The sequence below is a fragment of the Branchiostoma lanceolatum genome, chromosome 2 (genome assembly GCF_035083965.1).
Source record: "Branchiostoma lanceolatum isolate klBraLanc5 chromosome 2, klBraLanc5.hap2, whole genome shotgun sequence".
Lineage (NCBI taxonomy): Eukaryota > Metazoa > Chordata > Leptocardii > Amphioxiformes > Branchiostomatidae > Branchiostoma > Branchiostoma lanceolatum.
Genome location: NC_089723.1, coordinates 29290548 through 29307455, shown reverse-complemented (window position 1 = coordinate 29307455; position 16908 = coordinate 29290548). Strand labels below are relative to the sequence as shown.

General features: G+C 40.6%; 1 protein-coding gene across 29 annotated transcripts in view; it reads left to right on the top strand.

Moving 5' to 3' along the window:
• The window catches only part of LOC136428453 (myocyte-specific enhancer factor 2A-like), a 61075-nt gene that overhangs the window by 30913 nt on the left and 13254 nt on the right, over positions 1 to 16908 (top strand). For all 29 annotated transcript variants that reach the window (XM_066417954.1, XM_066417952.1, XM_066417985.1 and 26 more), the window contains one exon: positions 7431 to 7634. In XM_066417954.1, the coding sequence (XP_066274051.1) occupies positions 7431 to 7634 (204 nt within the window). The remainder of the gene's footprint in view (positions 1 to 7430; positions 7635 to 16908) is intronic.

Below are 16908 nucleotides of genomic sequence, written 5' to 3'. Positions count from 1 at the left end.
CATGCAAGAAGTGGGCTGTCCCAAAATAACTCCTGGGCAAATCCAAGTTCCTGCATAATTTATGCAAATGAGGTCCTCATGAGCATAAGTTATGTCCAGGTGCTTTCACCTTTCCTACATGTACCTACATATTCAAGATGACATCCGCAGCTTTTACAGTAAGGGGAATTCAACATCATGCATAAATTATGCAAGTGAGGTCCTCATTAGCATATGTCATGGCCAGGCGTGTGCACCTTTCCTAAAGCTACCTACATCTCAAATATGACATCTGCAGCTTGTACGGTAAGGGAAATACAAGTTTCTGCATGAATTATGCAAAGGAGGTCCTCATTAGCATAATTTTTGGCCAGGGGAATTCACCTTTCCTAATGGTACCTACATCTTAAAGATGACATCCGCAGCTTTCACGGTAAGGGAAATACAAGTTTATGCATGAAATATGCAAATGAGGTCCTCATTAGCATAATTAATGGCCAGATGTGATCACCTTTGCTAACGGTACGTACATCTCAAATCTGACATCTGCAGCTTTTCCGGTAAGGGAATTACAAGTTTACGCATAAATCATGCAAATGAGGTCGTCATTAGCATAATTTATGGCCAGGTGTGTTCGTCTTTCCTAAAGGTACCTACATCTCAAAGATGACATCCGCAGCTTTTACGGTAAGGGACATACAACTTTATGCATACATTATGCAAATTAGGTCCTCATTAGCATAATTAATTGTCAGGTTTATTCACCTTTCCTATAGGTACTTACATCTCAAATCTAACATCCGTACCATGTAACATAAGGTACATATAACTTTCTGTAATACAGTCAAACCTGCCCAAGGCGACCACCCGGCGGACCGAGCAAAATCGGTCGCGATGGACAGGTGGTCGCCATGAAGAGGATTCCACTCTCATGTTTCCAGGGCGAGGTTTTCAAATACAGTACGTAAATGGATGGAAAATAATGTGAATTTAGACAGCATGACCCCCACCAGGTTCAATTCTCATTGACAGAAAGATCCTACAAAAATTACATTTTCCGTTATCGTTGTAATAATTGTATACCGCTACATCGTGTACAAATTTTCGTCATAATTTTGCGTTCAAAACAATGGTTGCCACGATGATCTCGCAGCACCTTCCCGCATTCACACGTTACATTAATAGTACACACACACACGCACATCATCGAAGTTTTAAGGCCTAAGACAAATGCCTAGAAAACACCTGCTGGTCCCAGCCTTTTTTGGGGCGCCGACCGCTGGATAAAAGGGTCAAAAAGTTTTCGATCTGACAACGAAAGATGAAAGGGAACGGTGTGATTTCGTCGCGCCGCCAAGCTCTGTGCGACCGCATCGAAAGGTAAGACAGTGCAGTAGAACGCACAGCGTCCAATAAAGGTTTGTGAGATTCATGGAAATAAAAAGAAAATAATAATATTAATTTTCATCAATAACTAGAGTATTCGTAAATGTTCATACACAAAAGCATCGTGTTTTAGAAAGGTCAGCGGTACGCCAAATCCGGGCCATGCCAAATCCAAGATGGCGTCGGAACCGAGGAACAACATTTCTCGCCCGATGTTTTGCCCGCCGCGAAGTCATTTTTCGGCGGAATTTAGTAAGACACAGACACATTTTTGTTGAAAATACAAGATATAGATAGTAATTTCTGTGAAATCTGACTTTTTGACGCCATGCACTACGTAATCGTTTTGAAAATTGAGTTTAAACTGAACTGAGTTTGCGGTAAACTATGAGATTACGATAGGCACAACAACATCACAAACATTTGTCTTTACAGTGTTTATATAGGGGGAACGTTTTATTAAAACACTTCATGGAGGAATCGATGCTATAACATTACTATTCCATATATTTTTGTCCTTATTTTGTCCTTCAAAGTCTTGAAAACATTTCCGTGAAATCCGACAGCAAAATGATCCGATGTCACCACAAGCTTGAAAATTAGGCGGCCGCCATGGGCAGTGATTGTGCTCTGTGCGGTCCCAATTCGTGGCGGTCGCGGTCGCGTTGGACGGGTGGTCGCCTTGGGCAGGCAGCTTAATGCTTGTGCCTACGGGGAAAATTTTCGGGACCGAGAAAAAGCGGTCGCCATGGCCAGGTGGTCGCGTTGAAAAGGTGGTCGCCTAGGCAGGTTTGACTGTACCATTAGTAGAGGTACCCCCTGACATCTGCTTGGTTTTAACTCCCAGACTTGGGGGAAGTGTAGGAGGGCTTATGTTACAAGATGACCTAGTTGTGAGAAAATAACCAAAAATTCCATCAAAAAATTGCAAAATAAATCATTTTGAAGTAGTGTATACCCAAAAAAATTATGGGGTCCTTTGGGTAAATATCCAATGCACAACTAAACCAAATTTCAGGTCCTTAGGTTTCAACACCACGGCACTGGAGGCCATAATGTGCGACTTTTGTCGGAAAATGACCAAAAAACCTCGATAAAATCATTTAAAAAACTTATATGGAAAAAATTTTAAAAGGGTCTAGGGGTATACACAAACTCTACCTCCATACCAAATTTCAGCTAATTTGGTCGACGGACGACCGAGAAGAAGCGATTTGAAGATTTGACAGGAGAAGAAGGAGAAGAAGAAGAAGAAGAAGAAGAAGAAACCTGACAAAAACAATATGTTTCGTTGGCGAAACATAAAAACCCTGCCTTGAGATCAAATGACACATGGTCAGCAAGGCCAACAAACTGACAAAATAGTACATGTAAACACAACCCTGAAACCTTCCGGAATGACTTGGTTGTGTAGAAAGATCCTGTGTTGAAATAGGTGTTAAGGTTAAAAAGGCAGTAGGTGACTATTTGTAAAAAAGCTTTTATTTTGTTGATTTGTTGGGCGAAAATACTTGTGTTTTTAGCATCTGCATGTATTAACAACTTATTACTGTCTTGAAAATCCATAAGCCAGCTGTTAGCATTGTAGTAACAGCCCTTATCCCCCATGTCAAATTCAATTAGAAATGCTAGTCTTTTTTCTGTGAGAGTGTAGTCAGGCTTGCCTCAGATCCTTAGCCTGGAATCCAGACTGTTGCTAGGGCCTACACAGGCAAGCTTTTCAGCACCAGGGCCAACATGCTCCTGGGGAAATTTTGCCTCAGTCCCCATGAGGAAGACCCTTTAGCAACTATAGGGCAGTTGATTGAATTCAGGCAAGCAAAATCAATGGGGTGGGCTTAGTTGGCCATCCGGAGACAAAATATAGTACCAAGGAATCCCAGCCCGCAGCCTTAGGAGACTGGTGACCAGTTTAGAGATCCTCAATCCTGTACAGTGTTAGATAGGGAAATCCAAAAAAATTGCCAGGACACAACAATTTTTCTCAACAAACATTACAGTATAAACACTTGTTGACATTTCTCTCTACAATTCAAATTTTATGTAAGTTAGTTGGCATCTGAAAAAGAGATGTTCAGACATGTGTTGGCCCTTCCATATGTATCTGTTGGTCAGATAAAAGATGTTCAGTAGTTGGACATAACACTTGAACATTATGAGAACCCAACCATGTTTTCCTCTAGAAGCTAATTTGAGGTTTCTCCTATGATCACCTGTCATATGGGATTGAATGCACATGCATGGGTACCAGATTATGATCTATTGTCAGTCATTGTAATCAAAATGCTAAGGTCACCAGCTTCAATGAAGCCTTGAAAGAGGTCGGGAATTAAAGTAAATATGGCAGCATACCTTAGCGTGATTAGTCAGTGAGCATATAAAATATGCGAAAGACTGAAAGCTATGCAAAGATATGTATGGTATCCATTAGAAATGCTGGTACAGATGCTATAGTCTGTTATTTTTCCTCATCTGGGGTAACCTGCTGTTCATCATAATGTGTGCTTTGTACGACCTAACTCTTCCTGTGCTCAGCAAAATTGCTACGGATACACGCTTATCTCTTGACTAGTAGGTCAGGGGCCTGGGAAAAAGCTGTTTTCTAGTGCTGAATTGTTTAATTTGTATTTACAGTTCAATAGTAGGTAATAGAAGCTACGTCACAAGAAAAATCTTCAAATAGCAAGGGACAGGACCTGAAATTCAGATGGATATCAGGCTACCTGGGTCAGATACATGTAGATCTATCCATTCAGTTGCAATTCAAATTGACTGAAAGTGCATCTGGACAATTGAAAACACGGTCACCTGATGTTTACATTTCGATATAATATGTTTAACTTTTCACATTACTTTAGTCATCTGCAGAGTCTCTCACAACCTTCACCTTTTCCCAACTATTTTTACCGGTATTATTGGAAAAGCAAGGCCGAAATGAGGGGGAAAAAAATTCTTAAAAATGCATTCCAAGCGTTCCAAAGAAATAGATAATAGTAATATGAATGTAAATGTAACCTAGCTATCAACATTCAAATGGGCGAAATTTTTGGATGAAATCAGCTTTCTAAGTTCTTTGCTGTGTAGAAAGCAGTAGATAGATGTGTGGTCAGCTGAAGAAAAAACCCATTCATACCTGTCTGTTAAAGCTATTTTGTCCGAGGTGTAATTGGGCTAATTATGCCCTTAGCAATTGGCAATAATGTCTTCAGACCCAAGAGAAAATTTATTAAAGCTTTTTGAAACATGTCTGATTGGCATGGATATAGTACAAAAGATACAAAAATCAGTAAGTTTTGCCACAGTACAAAGGAACCCTGCTAGGGGGGTGAAAATCAAACGACGTTTAATTTTTCAAAATCTAACCAGATACGAAAACTTAGGTGTCTACAAAACAGACATGAAAACATACGCTGCTAGTCAAAGGAAATTAGAAACATATTGTTGAATGTGTCTATAGGATTTTTACCCTGGTCAGTCAAAACAAGCCCTCGCCATATTTGGTATTAGCCATTATGACAGTCAGGAGTAGGAATGACATGACCATATTAGAGAGGATACACAGCATACTGTAAACCTTGACATTTTTGCTGCATATTTAAGTTAACGGTTTCTGCTGTGACCATAAAATAATCATACCACGGATACATGTTCTGTCATCCATTATTTTATTACTTTTGTTTTAACTGCTAACTCCGGACGTGCCGTAAAATCTAAGTGCTGTGAATGTAAGATGAATTTACAGTATGCCTAATATGTTATTGGCGAGTTGCCACACTGGAGGTGAGAAAACCAGCTTAATGGGATAGATATTGGCCAGGAAAACTTGTCCCTGCAATGTATTATTGATCTACACAGACAACATGGGATTTGGATGAGGAAAAAAAAGGAGCAAAGCATCTTAAAACAGGATGCAGCAACAAACTGTTTCGGATGGACTATTGATCAAAATTTGAACTTCCTGTTGCTAACTAGGTACGTTTGTGCTTACGTTTGTTGGACGACGCCAGCAAAGTAGTCTTCAGTTCTTAACTAGATTACTTCAGCAAGTCTTATATGTGTTCATCTCAAAACATTGTCTTAGCAGTTATTGAAAAACACTGAAGATGGCATAATATTCATTTAAACCCAAACATTTTCCCCATGCTGTCTTCATTCTCATAATTACATGTACGTACGACACAAGATGATGATTAGTTTTGTCTGTCGTACCCTCATTGCAAGGCAAGGTTTTGACAATTTACCTAATCTGGGAAGTGCTTACAGAGAATTAACAGTGTTGCCTGTAAGACATTTAAGCCCCTTAATGGCAGCTTTATTTCCTGTGTTCCTGTAGGCAGTCACGTCACCACTGACGTCTTCATCCACTATGAATATCAGTCAACACATTATATAAACCTCACCGGCTTTACCCTATATAGGCTTCACTTTTTTGTGCGGGCTTCGGCAAATTGTTAACATCCGAATCAGCGGATATTTTGTTATTCTCTGAGTTTTTACGTATGTAATCTTCAAGTAGTTTTATCATTCCGAACTGAAATTCGTTACAGGAAATTTAAGAATATCACAAAACCAATGATTTGCTCTCCTTGAATGGCTACCCAATTACGGAAGGAAAAGGGAATGTGTGACATTTAAAAAGGGAGTAATGATTTTTAAGTGGGTGATACAGAAATGATAATCTCATAGGAGCAAATAGTAAATTAAACATATCTTTCATTGATATGCAGTTTTTTTGTTTGTGTGCAAATGATATTTCATGTATTCTTCACAGGAACATCCTGTTAATGTTGTATTTTTCTTTTCGTATTGTCATGGGTCTCTTTGCTATATTGTTGATCGAGCTAAGTTTGTAATGAAAAGTGAACATACAAAATATGTACTTTGGGCTAGTCAAACTGACCTTAAGTTAAAAGGAACAACTATTCCATGCAATGACCGTCTTTTTATATATATATATTTCAGTATCGGTCCATCTTTTGATATTAGGATAGAAGTGTTCTTGTCGTTAAAATGTGTATATCATACTAGCAGTCAAATGGCATTAGACAAGGAAGCACCATCTTATAGAACAGTTATGTCGTTTGAAAGGATGAATAATAATTACAGATCTGCCAGACAGTGAATAGCTGGATTATGATGTTTTTCCTGTGATTTTTGTCTTTAGGTGTGAATATCTCTATTGGTAGCTTGTAGAATAGATGTAGCGAAGGTTTTATGGTTCATTTTGCAGTTCCATATGTCTTATCTGAAGCTGCAGGTGGTGGTGTATGTACAGCCTAGGGGTAGGCGAATCACAGTATTCATTACTGTGGATAGCTATTGACTGTTCCTGCGTCAATGGTTCAGCATTGTCGAGTCTTTGCAAAAGTATGCATCACCGTTAGGCTCGCGGTTTAGACTGTTACTCCCTCTTGGTAAAGAAACGAAAAAAGAGAAGGAATATTAATGCTGTAAAACAGCGGGAACAAGGTTATTCATTGGCTTGTAGAGTCTTCTAGAATACATAATATGTCTTAACAAAACTATATGGCGCTAACGTTTCATCACTGCTCATTGGAATGTTACTATACACCAAGATTTCCATCCATGTAGTTTGAAGATAGGAGTTACCACTAACAGTAAATATTGAAATGATAACTGATTGATTTAATAAAAGTCACTAAGATTGGTTGTTTGTTTGTATTGCATACCCAGTAAACTGTCTTATGGCATATAGGCACCAGGTTTGTACTGAACAGCATGTTTTTTTCGTGTTCGAGGTGTGGCTCTCTACAAACACAGGATCTCCATTTTACCTCCTATCCAAGGGACTTCTCAAAGCCAGATACTCATTTTCACTTGAGTGAAGTGATGATATTTGTGAAAAGTGCCTTTCCTGAGGGCACAATGTCAATGGGACATGACGGGATTCCAACCCAGGACCTCTGGGTACTGGGCCAAACACCTTGCCATTACGTTGCCACGACGCCACTTGTTTGTTTATCAGTCTTTCAATGCACTAGGGAAAGCTACTCTTGTATTGCTCTGAGTAAGCTGACTTTGTGTTGTGTCCTTGTGTTTTCCAGGTGACATTCACCAAGAGGAAATTTGGTCTGATGAAGAAGGCTTATGAGTTGAGCGTGCTGTGCGACTGCGAGATCGCCTTGATAATCTTCAACAGCGCCAACAAGCTGTTCCAGTACGCCAGCACGGACATGGACAAGGTCCTGCTCAAGTACACCGAGTACAACGAGCCGCACGAGAGCAGGACCAACAGTGATATCGTGGAGGTAGGTGGCCGTTCCTGTTGTCTTACTTTATAACACAACTCCATACAAGTTGTACTGAAAAGGAACTTAAGCAAAAAAGGGAAAATAGAATTTGGCCCGAGTGCCTAACTGCAGTTATTGATAGTTGGAACTTTCGCTAGCTTCAAATGATGATGATAGGTAGCAAATTGAATGAAAGAAAACAGCTTTGCCGAATACATCACTGTTAGAAGGAGCCCCAGGTTTTGATAAAATCTCAATGATGGAATCCTCAATGGAACAGAGGCATTTGGCACTTGACAGACACTTCCACTGTGATGTTGGTATCTGCAGATGGTGTACGTGTCTACAAGTGCAATCAAACTTCGAATAACAACAGATGGTGTCAATGGCATTGATATGATTGACAGTCTCCCTCCGTTCCTACCATCCGTGCGAACCCGCGTGCACATGTTCTTGTCAGCTTCATCCTTAGATGTAGCACGAATAGAATGACGTTCTATCCCCTCCGAGGCTATACAAATGCCTTGTCTGTCTTAAAAACGTCTGGATGCTTCTAGAGAAACTAACTTAGAGATTATTTCAGGTCATGAATAATACACTTCTCGAACCTCAGTTGCCCTTGACTTATTTGAGGTACATAGCTGACACTTAATGATTTGTTAAAGTATCATTGTACAGCCTCCCATTTTAGGATCTAGTTTCTGAAGCAGAAAAAAACATCCCTTTTTCTTCTCGCATGTGAATAAATTAGGTGCACTACAAGCAGATATACCATTACTGAGCAAGCGATGTATTACTGTAAGTCTACTTAGATCCGCGGTATAATTAGATCCGCGGGATCCGCGGCGACCTCTGCGCCGCGAATCAATTTCCCCGCGGATATGTTTATCGTACTTTTGCCCCCCTCCCCACATTTACGAGTGAGCTCGACTTCAGGGAAAAGCGACACATAAACAATGCACGCGATTGTGTAAAACATGACAAACTTTTACACAGTACATACGTGTAAACAAGTGATATTACATATGATTCGCAGAAGTTTGGCCGAGCGGCGTCGCTACTCCCGACCGCTACACACATACAGTAGTAATTTACCGAGAAATCAGAAAATAATTATCGACATACACGCCACAATTTGAGCTTTGCATTGTTGTTACGGGCTTGGGGACGCCGTCTACCGTTGTAAAATCACACTCTTTTGTTTCATGCTATTGTTATGCTTGCAAACAATCGATATCGGTGCCTTTGACATACGTAGATCTCATTAAAAACCTGTTTTTCAAGAAAGCGAGCAAAAATACGTAAAGAAAAACAAAATTTTCACCCGAGCATTTGAGTCCCTACGCTGTTATTTGCCGCCATTTGCCGCCATTTGTGGTCGTATTCGGTGGAGAATCTATTCCTTTAATTTTTTTCCCGTGAAAATTCTGCTTACGTAGCGTAGATGACTCGTATTTTACTCCGTGATGTTACTTCAAAATACGGCGCGCTAGCGGCAGGGCCGGGCTGGGCCGCCATCTTTGTTTACTCATGTTTACCGCTTTTCTAAGCGCTGATTGGTTCGCGTCAGAAAAACTGTGCTCTGATTGGTTGACTGCAAGATTTCACGTGATCACAAGGCGGGAATTCCCCGTCACAGTTTTGGCGTAGACCGCATTTTGTGACGATTTCGAAGCAGTTTTGTAGCGACCTTCGTAACATTTTTTATTTCTAAAAATTGAACAAGCATTTTCTGATGGCAGTATTCAGTTGCTGTTTTTTCTACTCATCGCCCAGCGCGAATTTAGAACCACCGCGGATTTTCCATTTGCCCGAAACCGCGGATTTTAGGCCCCGCGGATCTAAGTAGACTTACAGTACTGGACCGTATGGAGTTGCAGGTTAAGCTGTAGGTATTGAGGTGTACAAAGCATATGCCTGGGTAACCCTGATACAGTATGGTAAGGCATCTGCTCCCTCTGTGATCTTGGCTCTAAGGTAATGCTGTCTGTAGCATGTGCACCTGCTCAGGGGGGATTAGGACAGGCTTTGGAATGGGAAGCAGACCTTTCCAAATGGGTTGGTGTCCCAGAGTATAGGCTGGGGACACATATGGTGAGGGTGCATCCAAATGCTGTTGTAAAGGAAAGGCCCGCATGCCTGTTTCCATAAGGCGTAAGCAACCATTTTGATTTTGTATAATTCATAATTGGCGGGTGGTTGAATTTAACCTAATATTCATTGTTTTAAACGTGCATATACACATGTATTTCTGGCAGTAAGAATTGGTAATAAGGACATTACATAACACCCCCTACAGAGCTCTCTAAGTTCCTGCCAATCTTTTGTTTTAACCAAGACAAAGTTGGTGCATAAATGCACACTAGGGGGAAAATTGCACATACAGGTTTCTCCTTATATGTCGTTATATATTATCCTTACATCTCCCGCTGTCTTGAGCACACTAAGAGTGAAAAATTCCAAGAAATGCCGACTCAGATTCGTAGAAGGATGATAAAACTGGCCCCCATAGGCTCTGTCTTTTCTGTGCGATTTTTTAAAGGTGGCTGTTGGGATTTTTACTCTATAGATCCTTATCAAAGCAGTTCTCACAAAACTGCGGTGGGAGATTAGTGTAGTGGGTGTGAAAGTCACCAAAAAGGAGGGAGGTGAAGAGCATCCTGTATACAAGAAGATAGTTTACTGTAGATACTAGATTCTTTAGGTTTGCACCGATTTCATTTGGTGGTAGGTAAAAATTTGAATTTGGATGGTTTTAAGTTCGAGGTTGAAACAAGGGGTTTTTATGTTTGCGGTGAAGAGATCACCACGAAAATCTTGAACATGAACCCACTGCAAAAATGTCAATGTTTACAGTAGTATGGCCCGCGAACATTTAAACAACAGTGGAGACGGAGACAGTTTTTGAGCAAAGAGTCTGCCTAGTCTTCATCAATGAGACAGCTGCAGTTGGATCTTGAATTGGCCAGGACAGTGTCATTTCGGGGCATGTTGGAAATTTGCCTGCAGCATCTCTTCAGCAGATGGCAGCAATTTGTGAGATGCTTCAAATGGGACTTGTCAAAGCAATGTTAGAAGAACTGGATTGTAACCAGGGGTTTCAGTGCAAAACTCAGTTCAAAAGAATACAACGAGATCACCCCGGGGATGAGTTAGAGACAGTGGTTGATGTCTAGAATGCTACCCCAGGACTTGAAAGAGTTTTTGCTAAATACATGTACCAGTTAAGGTAACATGTTAGATTACCCGTACCACTCTGCTGTAAGGTTCATAAGATTTTTAATCTGACATCTGAGCGGTGAAAACGCTGTAAAATCGATTTCTAACATGTTCTCATTTCTGTTACAATAGAATCAGACCCACTAAAGCTAGGTCCCCTTTATGATGACAACCGAAATCTATACAAAAAATGATAAAAGAGAGTCCCTACTTACTAATTTTTCAGGACCACAATCGAAAACACAATGTTAATTTCTTTAGACTTAACCATTTAGAAACCATTGTAAAATATTAATGCTTTATTTCACAGGTTACAGTTACCGAAAATCCTCACACTTATATAAAGCAGGTGAAGGAAGACAACAGAAATACCTGCACCACTCCAATTTCACCTGCATGTTCAGGTAGTATTTCAAGCCCTCTACTGGCAGTTCCAAACTCAAAACTGTCAACATTCACAGAATCTAAAATAGGTTGACCTACACGATTCTGTCCCAAAATCACAGATCATTGAATTCGTGTATAGACAGGAGTCACAGGAGAGACTGTAACCACATACGACTATTATTAGATACAAAAGACAGGTAACACGAGCCCTTCTGTCCATAGACAGACAGCTGAAGCCAAGAGTAATGGATTTAGTCTCTGACATTCACAATCACCTGCTCTTCATGTGACTATACTATGTGGTCAGGTTTCCTTGTTATAGACTACCTGGGATCACACCTAGGTACCTCTACACAGCAAAGCCATTTCATGAAATACTGATCGTGTAAGGGAAGACTATGCCTTGTTTGTATTATATTTGTGATTAATATAAATTCTTATGTAGATCAAGACATGGATCAGTCACACATTGCGACAGTCAGAATGCCAAGTTGTGAAAAGTTATATCTAAGTGTACCATTTTCATTGATAACAGTAAGTGTGGTATTGCTCCACTGGCCAACATCAGAAAAGTATCCTGAAGTCAGCACAGCGGTGATTCTCAAGTGCAAACTGTACCCGATTGTTCCATGTTCACGGGCACTGTTGGTATAGATAAGAACTCCTGATTTATGGAGGAGGGAAAACGAATTGACAAGCTGGGTCCCAAGTAGAAGTGTCCAATAATCTCCCACTGCAGTGTTGCTCCTCTAAGTCAATGCAAATCGTCGGCATGCATTTGTTGTATATAAAAGTATCTACATGTAGGCCATTTTCTCACTCGAGGGCATGCTACAATTAAATCAACTGGGAAAAATTGTAACTTGGAACCTTCAAAGGCTTTTCCTGTCTAAGGAAATCAAGACTGGCCATGGGTGGCCATTTAAATCCATGACAACATATAGAGTGTTCTACATTTGCCCCTGGCTAAAGTGTCCAGCAGTTGTTATATTATCAGTTTGAATGAGGTTGTGAGGTAGCTATTGGGCATATGAATGGTTGAATTAAGCAGGCATTCAGCTACGATAATGTAGCTCATCAGTAGGCCCATTGGAATCATGCAACTTCTTGTTAAACGTAATTTTATACCCGCAGTAATAACAACAACCGTTTGATCAGCCACGATCTTGTTCCTATAGGGGATGTATGGCCACCTTCAATATATCCTGTTGATTTCTGCAGGGAGAGTGAAACTGCTTTCATGCATTCATTGGCATCTAAAAGATATGCAGGGTGCTATTTTTAGTAACCTTACTCAACCAGTGTATAATTTTGACCCTCACTATGGCTATTTTTAGCATCAGACTTTGCTTCCATGTATTGTAAGAGATTCTTTTATGTCTGGCATTTTGATGCAAGGACTGTTATTATGATATTATGTAAAAGAAGTTCGACGGGAAGGCCGAACAATCCATTCTAAGCTTTGTTCCATCTGGTTTTCTTCCTGGGGACTTAGATATAATGTCATGTTTGCCATGTTAATGCTATGAATCGCATGCTTCTGTAAGGTAGTGGGATTCTCGCTGTGAATTCTAAATCGTTGTGCCAGCTTGATAGAAAAACTTTTCCCTGAGGCAAAAACTACATTCTCTACATGACCAGAAATTTTCCAGCAGGCACGGGCCCTTTGGCATTATGCGAAAATCAGCCTTTTCACTGATTTCTATGTTGCAGAATGAATGAAATAAAAACTGTTGCGTCTAGGGCATAAATGGCGAGAGAAAAAAACCTGTTTGTCATAAGATGGGACAAAAGTTTTGTTTGCAGCACAATGTGAGAAAGCTATTGTCTATACAAGGCAATGACCCAATGGAAAAGGTTAACTATTTTCCAACAGAATGATTGGTGGAAAAACATTCTTAGTCTTTTCAATAAATCAAGTCAGACCATATCTTTTAGAGAATCTGGATCAAAAATATAACAAGCTACTCCCAAGCTTTCTCTCTGTGTACAGTATGTTGTATTTATCGTACATTGTTGTTCTTTCCACATAGGAACTTCAAAAATATTCTCAAGCTTGCACTGGTAATTGATCCTGTGGGGAAAACTTGTTCACTAAAGCCTAGTCCCTTATGTGAACAAGTCCTGAATCAAACAAGCATAATACATTGTTGTTATAAATGTTCAGTTTTAAAAGCAAGGAACACTCTATTTACAGCAGTAAAGTTTTGATTGTTGCAATGTTTAAAAAGTAGGTCCTGGACCATTTTAAGTATTGCTGAATAAGGTCAAAAACACAATAGGAAGTAATTGTTTACCTTGTAGTAAGAAGATTTTACTGAGGTTTTTGAATAAGAAATTTTCACACTGCACTGCTTTAAGTTCAAGGGTTCCCCAGCTGAACTTGGGGGATGCTGACTTGAATACAGAAAGTTTTGGAGTCAAATTAGTATTGATTGTAATCATTAGCACTGCCGACTTCAGGGCAAATTAGTGCAGAGTCCCCCGTGGAGCCTTTCCTCATGTCAAGGCTGATTTGCTGTAATTTGATTTCCCAAGCCCAGCTTTGTGAGGGTGTACCTGTCTGTATGGCTGATCGATACGTGAGCACGGCTAATAAGTTGGGAAAGACCAAGGGGCAGGTGCCCTTGGCGGGTCAGATAACAGAAACCAGGCATGCATGAGGAAACAGTTAAGAGTCCGGCAGTGTTATTCATTCGTACACCTTTCTACAGTATTTTTGTGTACTCTGCTGTATAGTATTTTGCTAACATTAGGTTGTGGACCCCATGGATGTCATGGACAGTTTTATTTTGGTCCCATTTGTGTGTGACTGGGTTTGTGTGTTCGCTTATGGATAGCACAACTCTAGAAGCTGTGGATGGATCTTTATGATATTTGGTAGGTGGTAGGTGTTGGCTAAACGTAGGTCGACAATGGACCTCCTAGCAGCTTTCTATGGTACAGCAGCAGAACGTCTGGTTTTGATTTTTCATTCAGTATAAAATCATGACGGGGAGTTTGTACCACAGTGATGGAAAATCTCTTGCTCACATTTACCAGTAGCTCTCCTCTGGCCGTAGCATTTTCCCCATTGCCTCAGCCTTACCTAGTACATTATTGAACTGGAAGGGCAAGCAGCAAAGAAGTATTTCCTACTGTGAAACAACTATAGGATTGTGATGTGCAGGTCATAGCTGGTCAAAGGCCCTGACCTGAAAATGTAAATGTGTGCTGTTGAGGCATCTAGTGTGTGACACAAATTTTGTATCTAAATTTTCTGTTTTATGTGGTAAAGCTTTTTTAAAGTATGGATGGAGTTAGAGAAATTCTCAGCCTGATGTTTTTGACAAAGAAGATATTCAGTTTCCTTACCAGGAGTTCTTGATTAGAAAATAGATGGCTAAGGCGCAGTTTACATTACGTTTTTCGCGTCAGCGGCGAAATTTCCCGCTGTCGGGAGGCCGCTGTCGCGACGTCTCTAGACACACCGCCCGGAAATCTGACAGACACCTGCGGTGCTTGCATTTCGCCATCTTGTAGAAAGTATCGTGCGTAAGCATAACAAAAGCAAGAAACAAAATTGTATGATTGTACAACGGTAGACGGCGTCTCCCCGCCCGTATTAAACTACAATGCAAAGCCTTGTTTATGTGTAGATATTCCATGCTCATCACTCGTAAATGTGGGGAGGGGGGCACAAGTACGATAAATATATCCGCGGGGAAATGAATGCACGGCACAAAAGTCGCCGCGGATCCCGCTAATCTCTCTCTCTATATATATATACCGGGGATCTAAGTAGACTTACAGTATGCTAATCAACGCGTGCTTTATGCTAATCGCCGAAACCCTGACTCCCGCTGACGCGAGCCCGACGTATTCTCTTTAGACAGAGTTTGAAGTTGACGGGGACTCCCGCTGTGCTGACGGGCGACGGCTTCGAAGCTGACGGGAGAAAATTTGTTGACAGCGGGACTACGTCGACGGGAATTGTCATTACACGGGGTTCCCGCTGTCGCCAGTGGCGCTGACGGCAAAAGTATAATGTAAAGAGAGCCTAATCCAAGCCTTCTGTTTGTCCTGAGTTGGGATAATACAGACCACCTGTTGCCTTTACATAGCAAGGCCCAAATCTATTGTTGTTAGCACTTTCTTGGCAATACAAAAGAACCTTCACCTTATGTTCCCATATTAAACCCAGATTCGATTGTAAGGGGGGTTGTTGCTAAAACAAAGATAGAGACCGACCTCCCCTTCATCTGGTATTGATAACAAAGTTTGAGCACACTGTTTTGATGTTTGTTTTTTCTTTATGCTAATGTTTGTTGAAGGATGTGAGAGCAACGCAGTACACTGACTTGCCTATAGAAATATGTGGAGCAAAAAATAGAAAAAAAAGTACTTTGAACATACCTTGTCTTGACTATGGTGCAGTCATTGACACCGAAAAAAATTATCATTTGTACCTTAGTTCTTTCCACTTAACCTGTGGGCTGCTCCACTCCCATGGCATTTTCATCAAGGAAGTGGCGTGTCAGAAGAATGTTCCATGTACTCCAAGAGACTGACCCTCCTTGACCGACTGTTGCTATTTTTAGGAGGCAGCGTTTATTTTTAGCACTAGCCGTGTGGAACAGGTTATCCTTGGTGATTTGCCTGGTAGCCTGCCAATAATATGGGGTTTAAGTTAAAGATGCTGTGTTTTGTAGCCTCGTCAATCTCTCCCAACATGTGCGATACTCACTTTTAGACGATACTCACTTTTGGACGACAGGCTACCCTCTTTTTAGTACACGATATAATTAGCTACATGGGTATTTTGTGTTGGTCTAGACTGTGTAATTTTAGAAATTTTCTGAATGGGATGAGCATCTTTTGCCAAGCTGCCTATGTGTTAATGTCAGAAAGGGATAAGGTCCTATTTGGCAGGTGGCCATTAATACCCATCGATCTATGAGTAGGTAGATGCTAGCAGTGTCCGTTAGAAATGCCACGTGGGCAGCAGCACGTGTAGATTGACCTTTGCACGTGATGGAAGGGTAGAAGTGTCACAAGCCAAACTGTAGTTTTGTAGATAACAGTATCAGCTAAAGGAAGGAGCCTCAAAGCAGATAATGCTATATCATGAGAAAGCAAAAAAAGTTTAAAACTGTTGCACCCACATGCTAAATATATTCAACACAAACTGGAGGCATATTTATACTTAACTTGAAGCTTGCAGTGATTATGAATATTTTTGAAGAACATATCAGCATCATTGAAGCTAACAAATTTGTGCTGCAAATTAATTACGATGATACCATATGGTAGTATGTCAATACACATGGTAGTAGGTCAATGCAAATATTGTGTATGTTTTTAAGGACTGCTATGCGGTAAGTATTATCATATCAGAAAGTCAGAAATGGCCAGTTCAAATTTGACATCTAGTGTCAAGAGTATGTGTTTCTCTTTGAGTGATAAAATGAACTTGTCACATTGACCCAACCCCACCCCCAATGTGTGGTTGCTAGCACCAAATTTGTACAAGGTACACTGAGAATCCAGACTGCTGACCATTCAAAACCTGATCAGTTGGCAGCAGGCCCAGTAGCATAGCCAATTGGGTATTGTTGACATGCTGTTTCTTCCAAGAATCCCCCTCTAATCTTCCTTCCCAGGGCTAAGACGTTTACCGAGCATGCGACTGATCCCTGTATGTCCA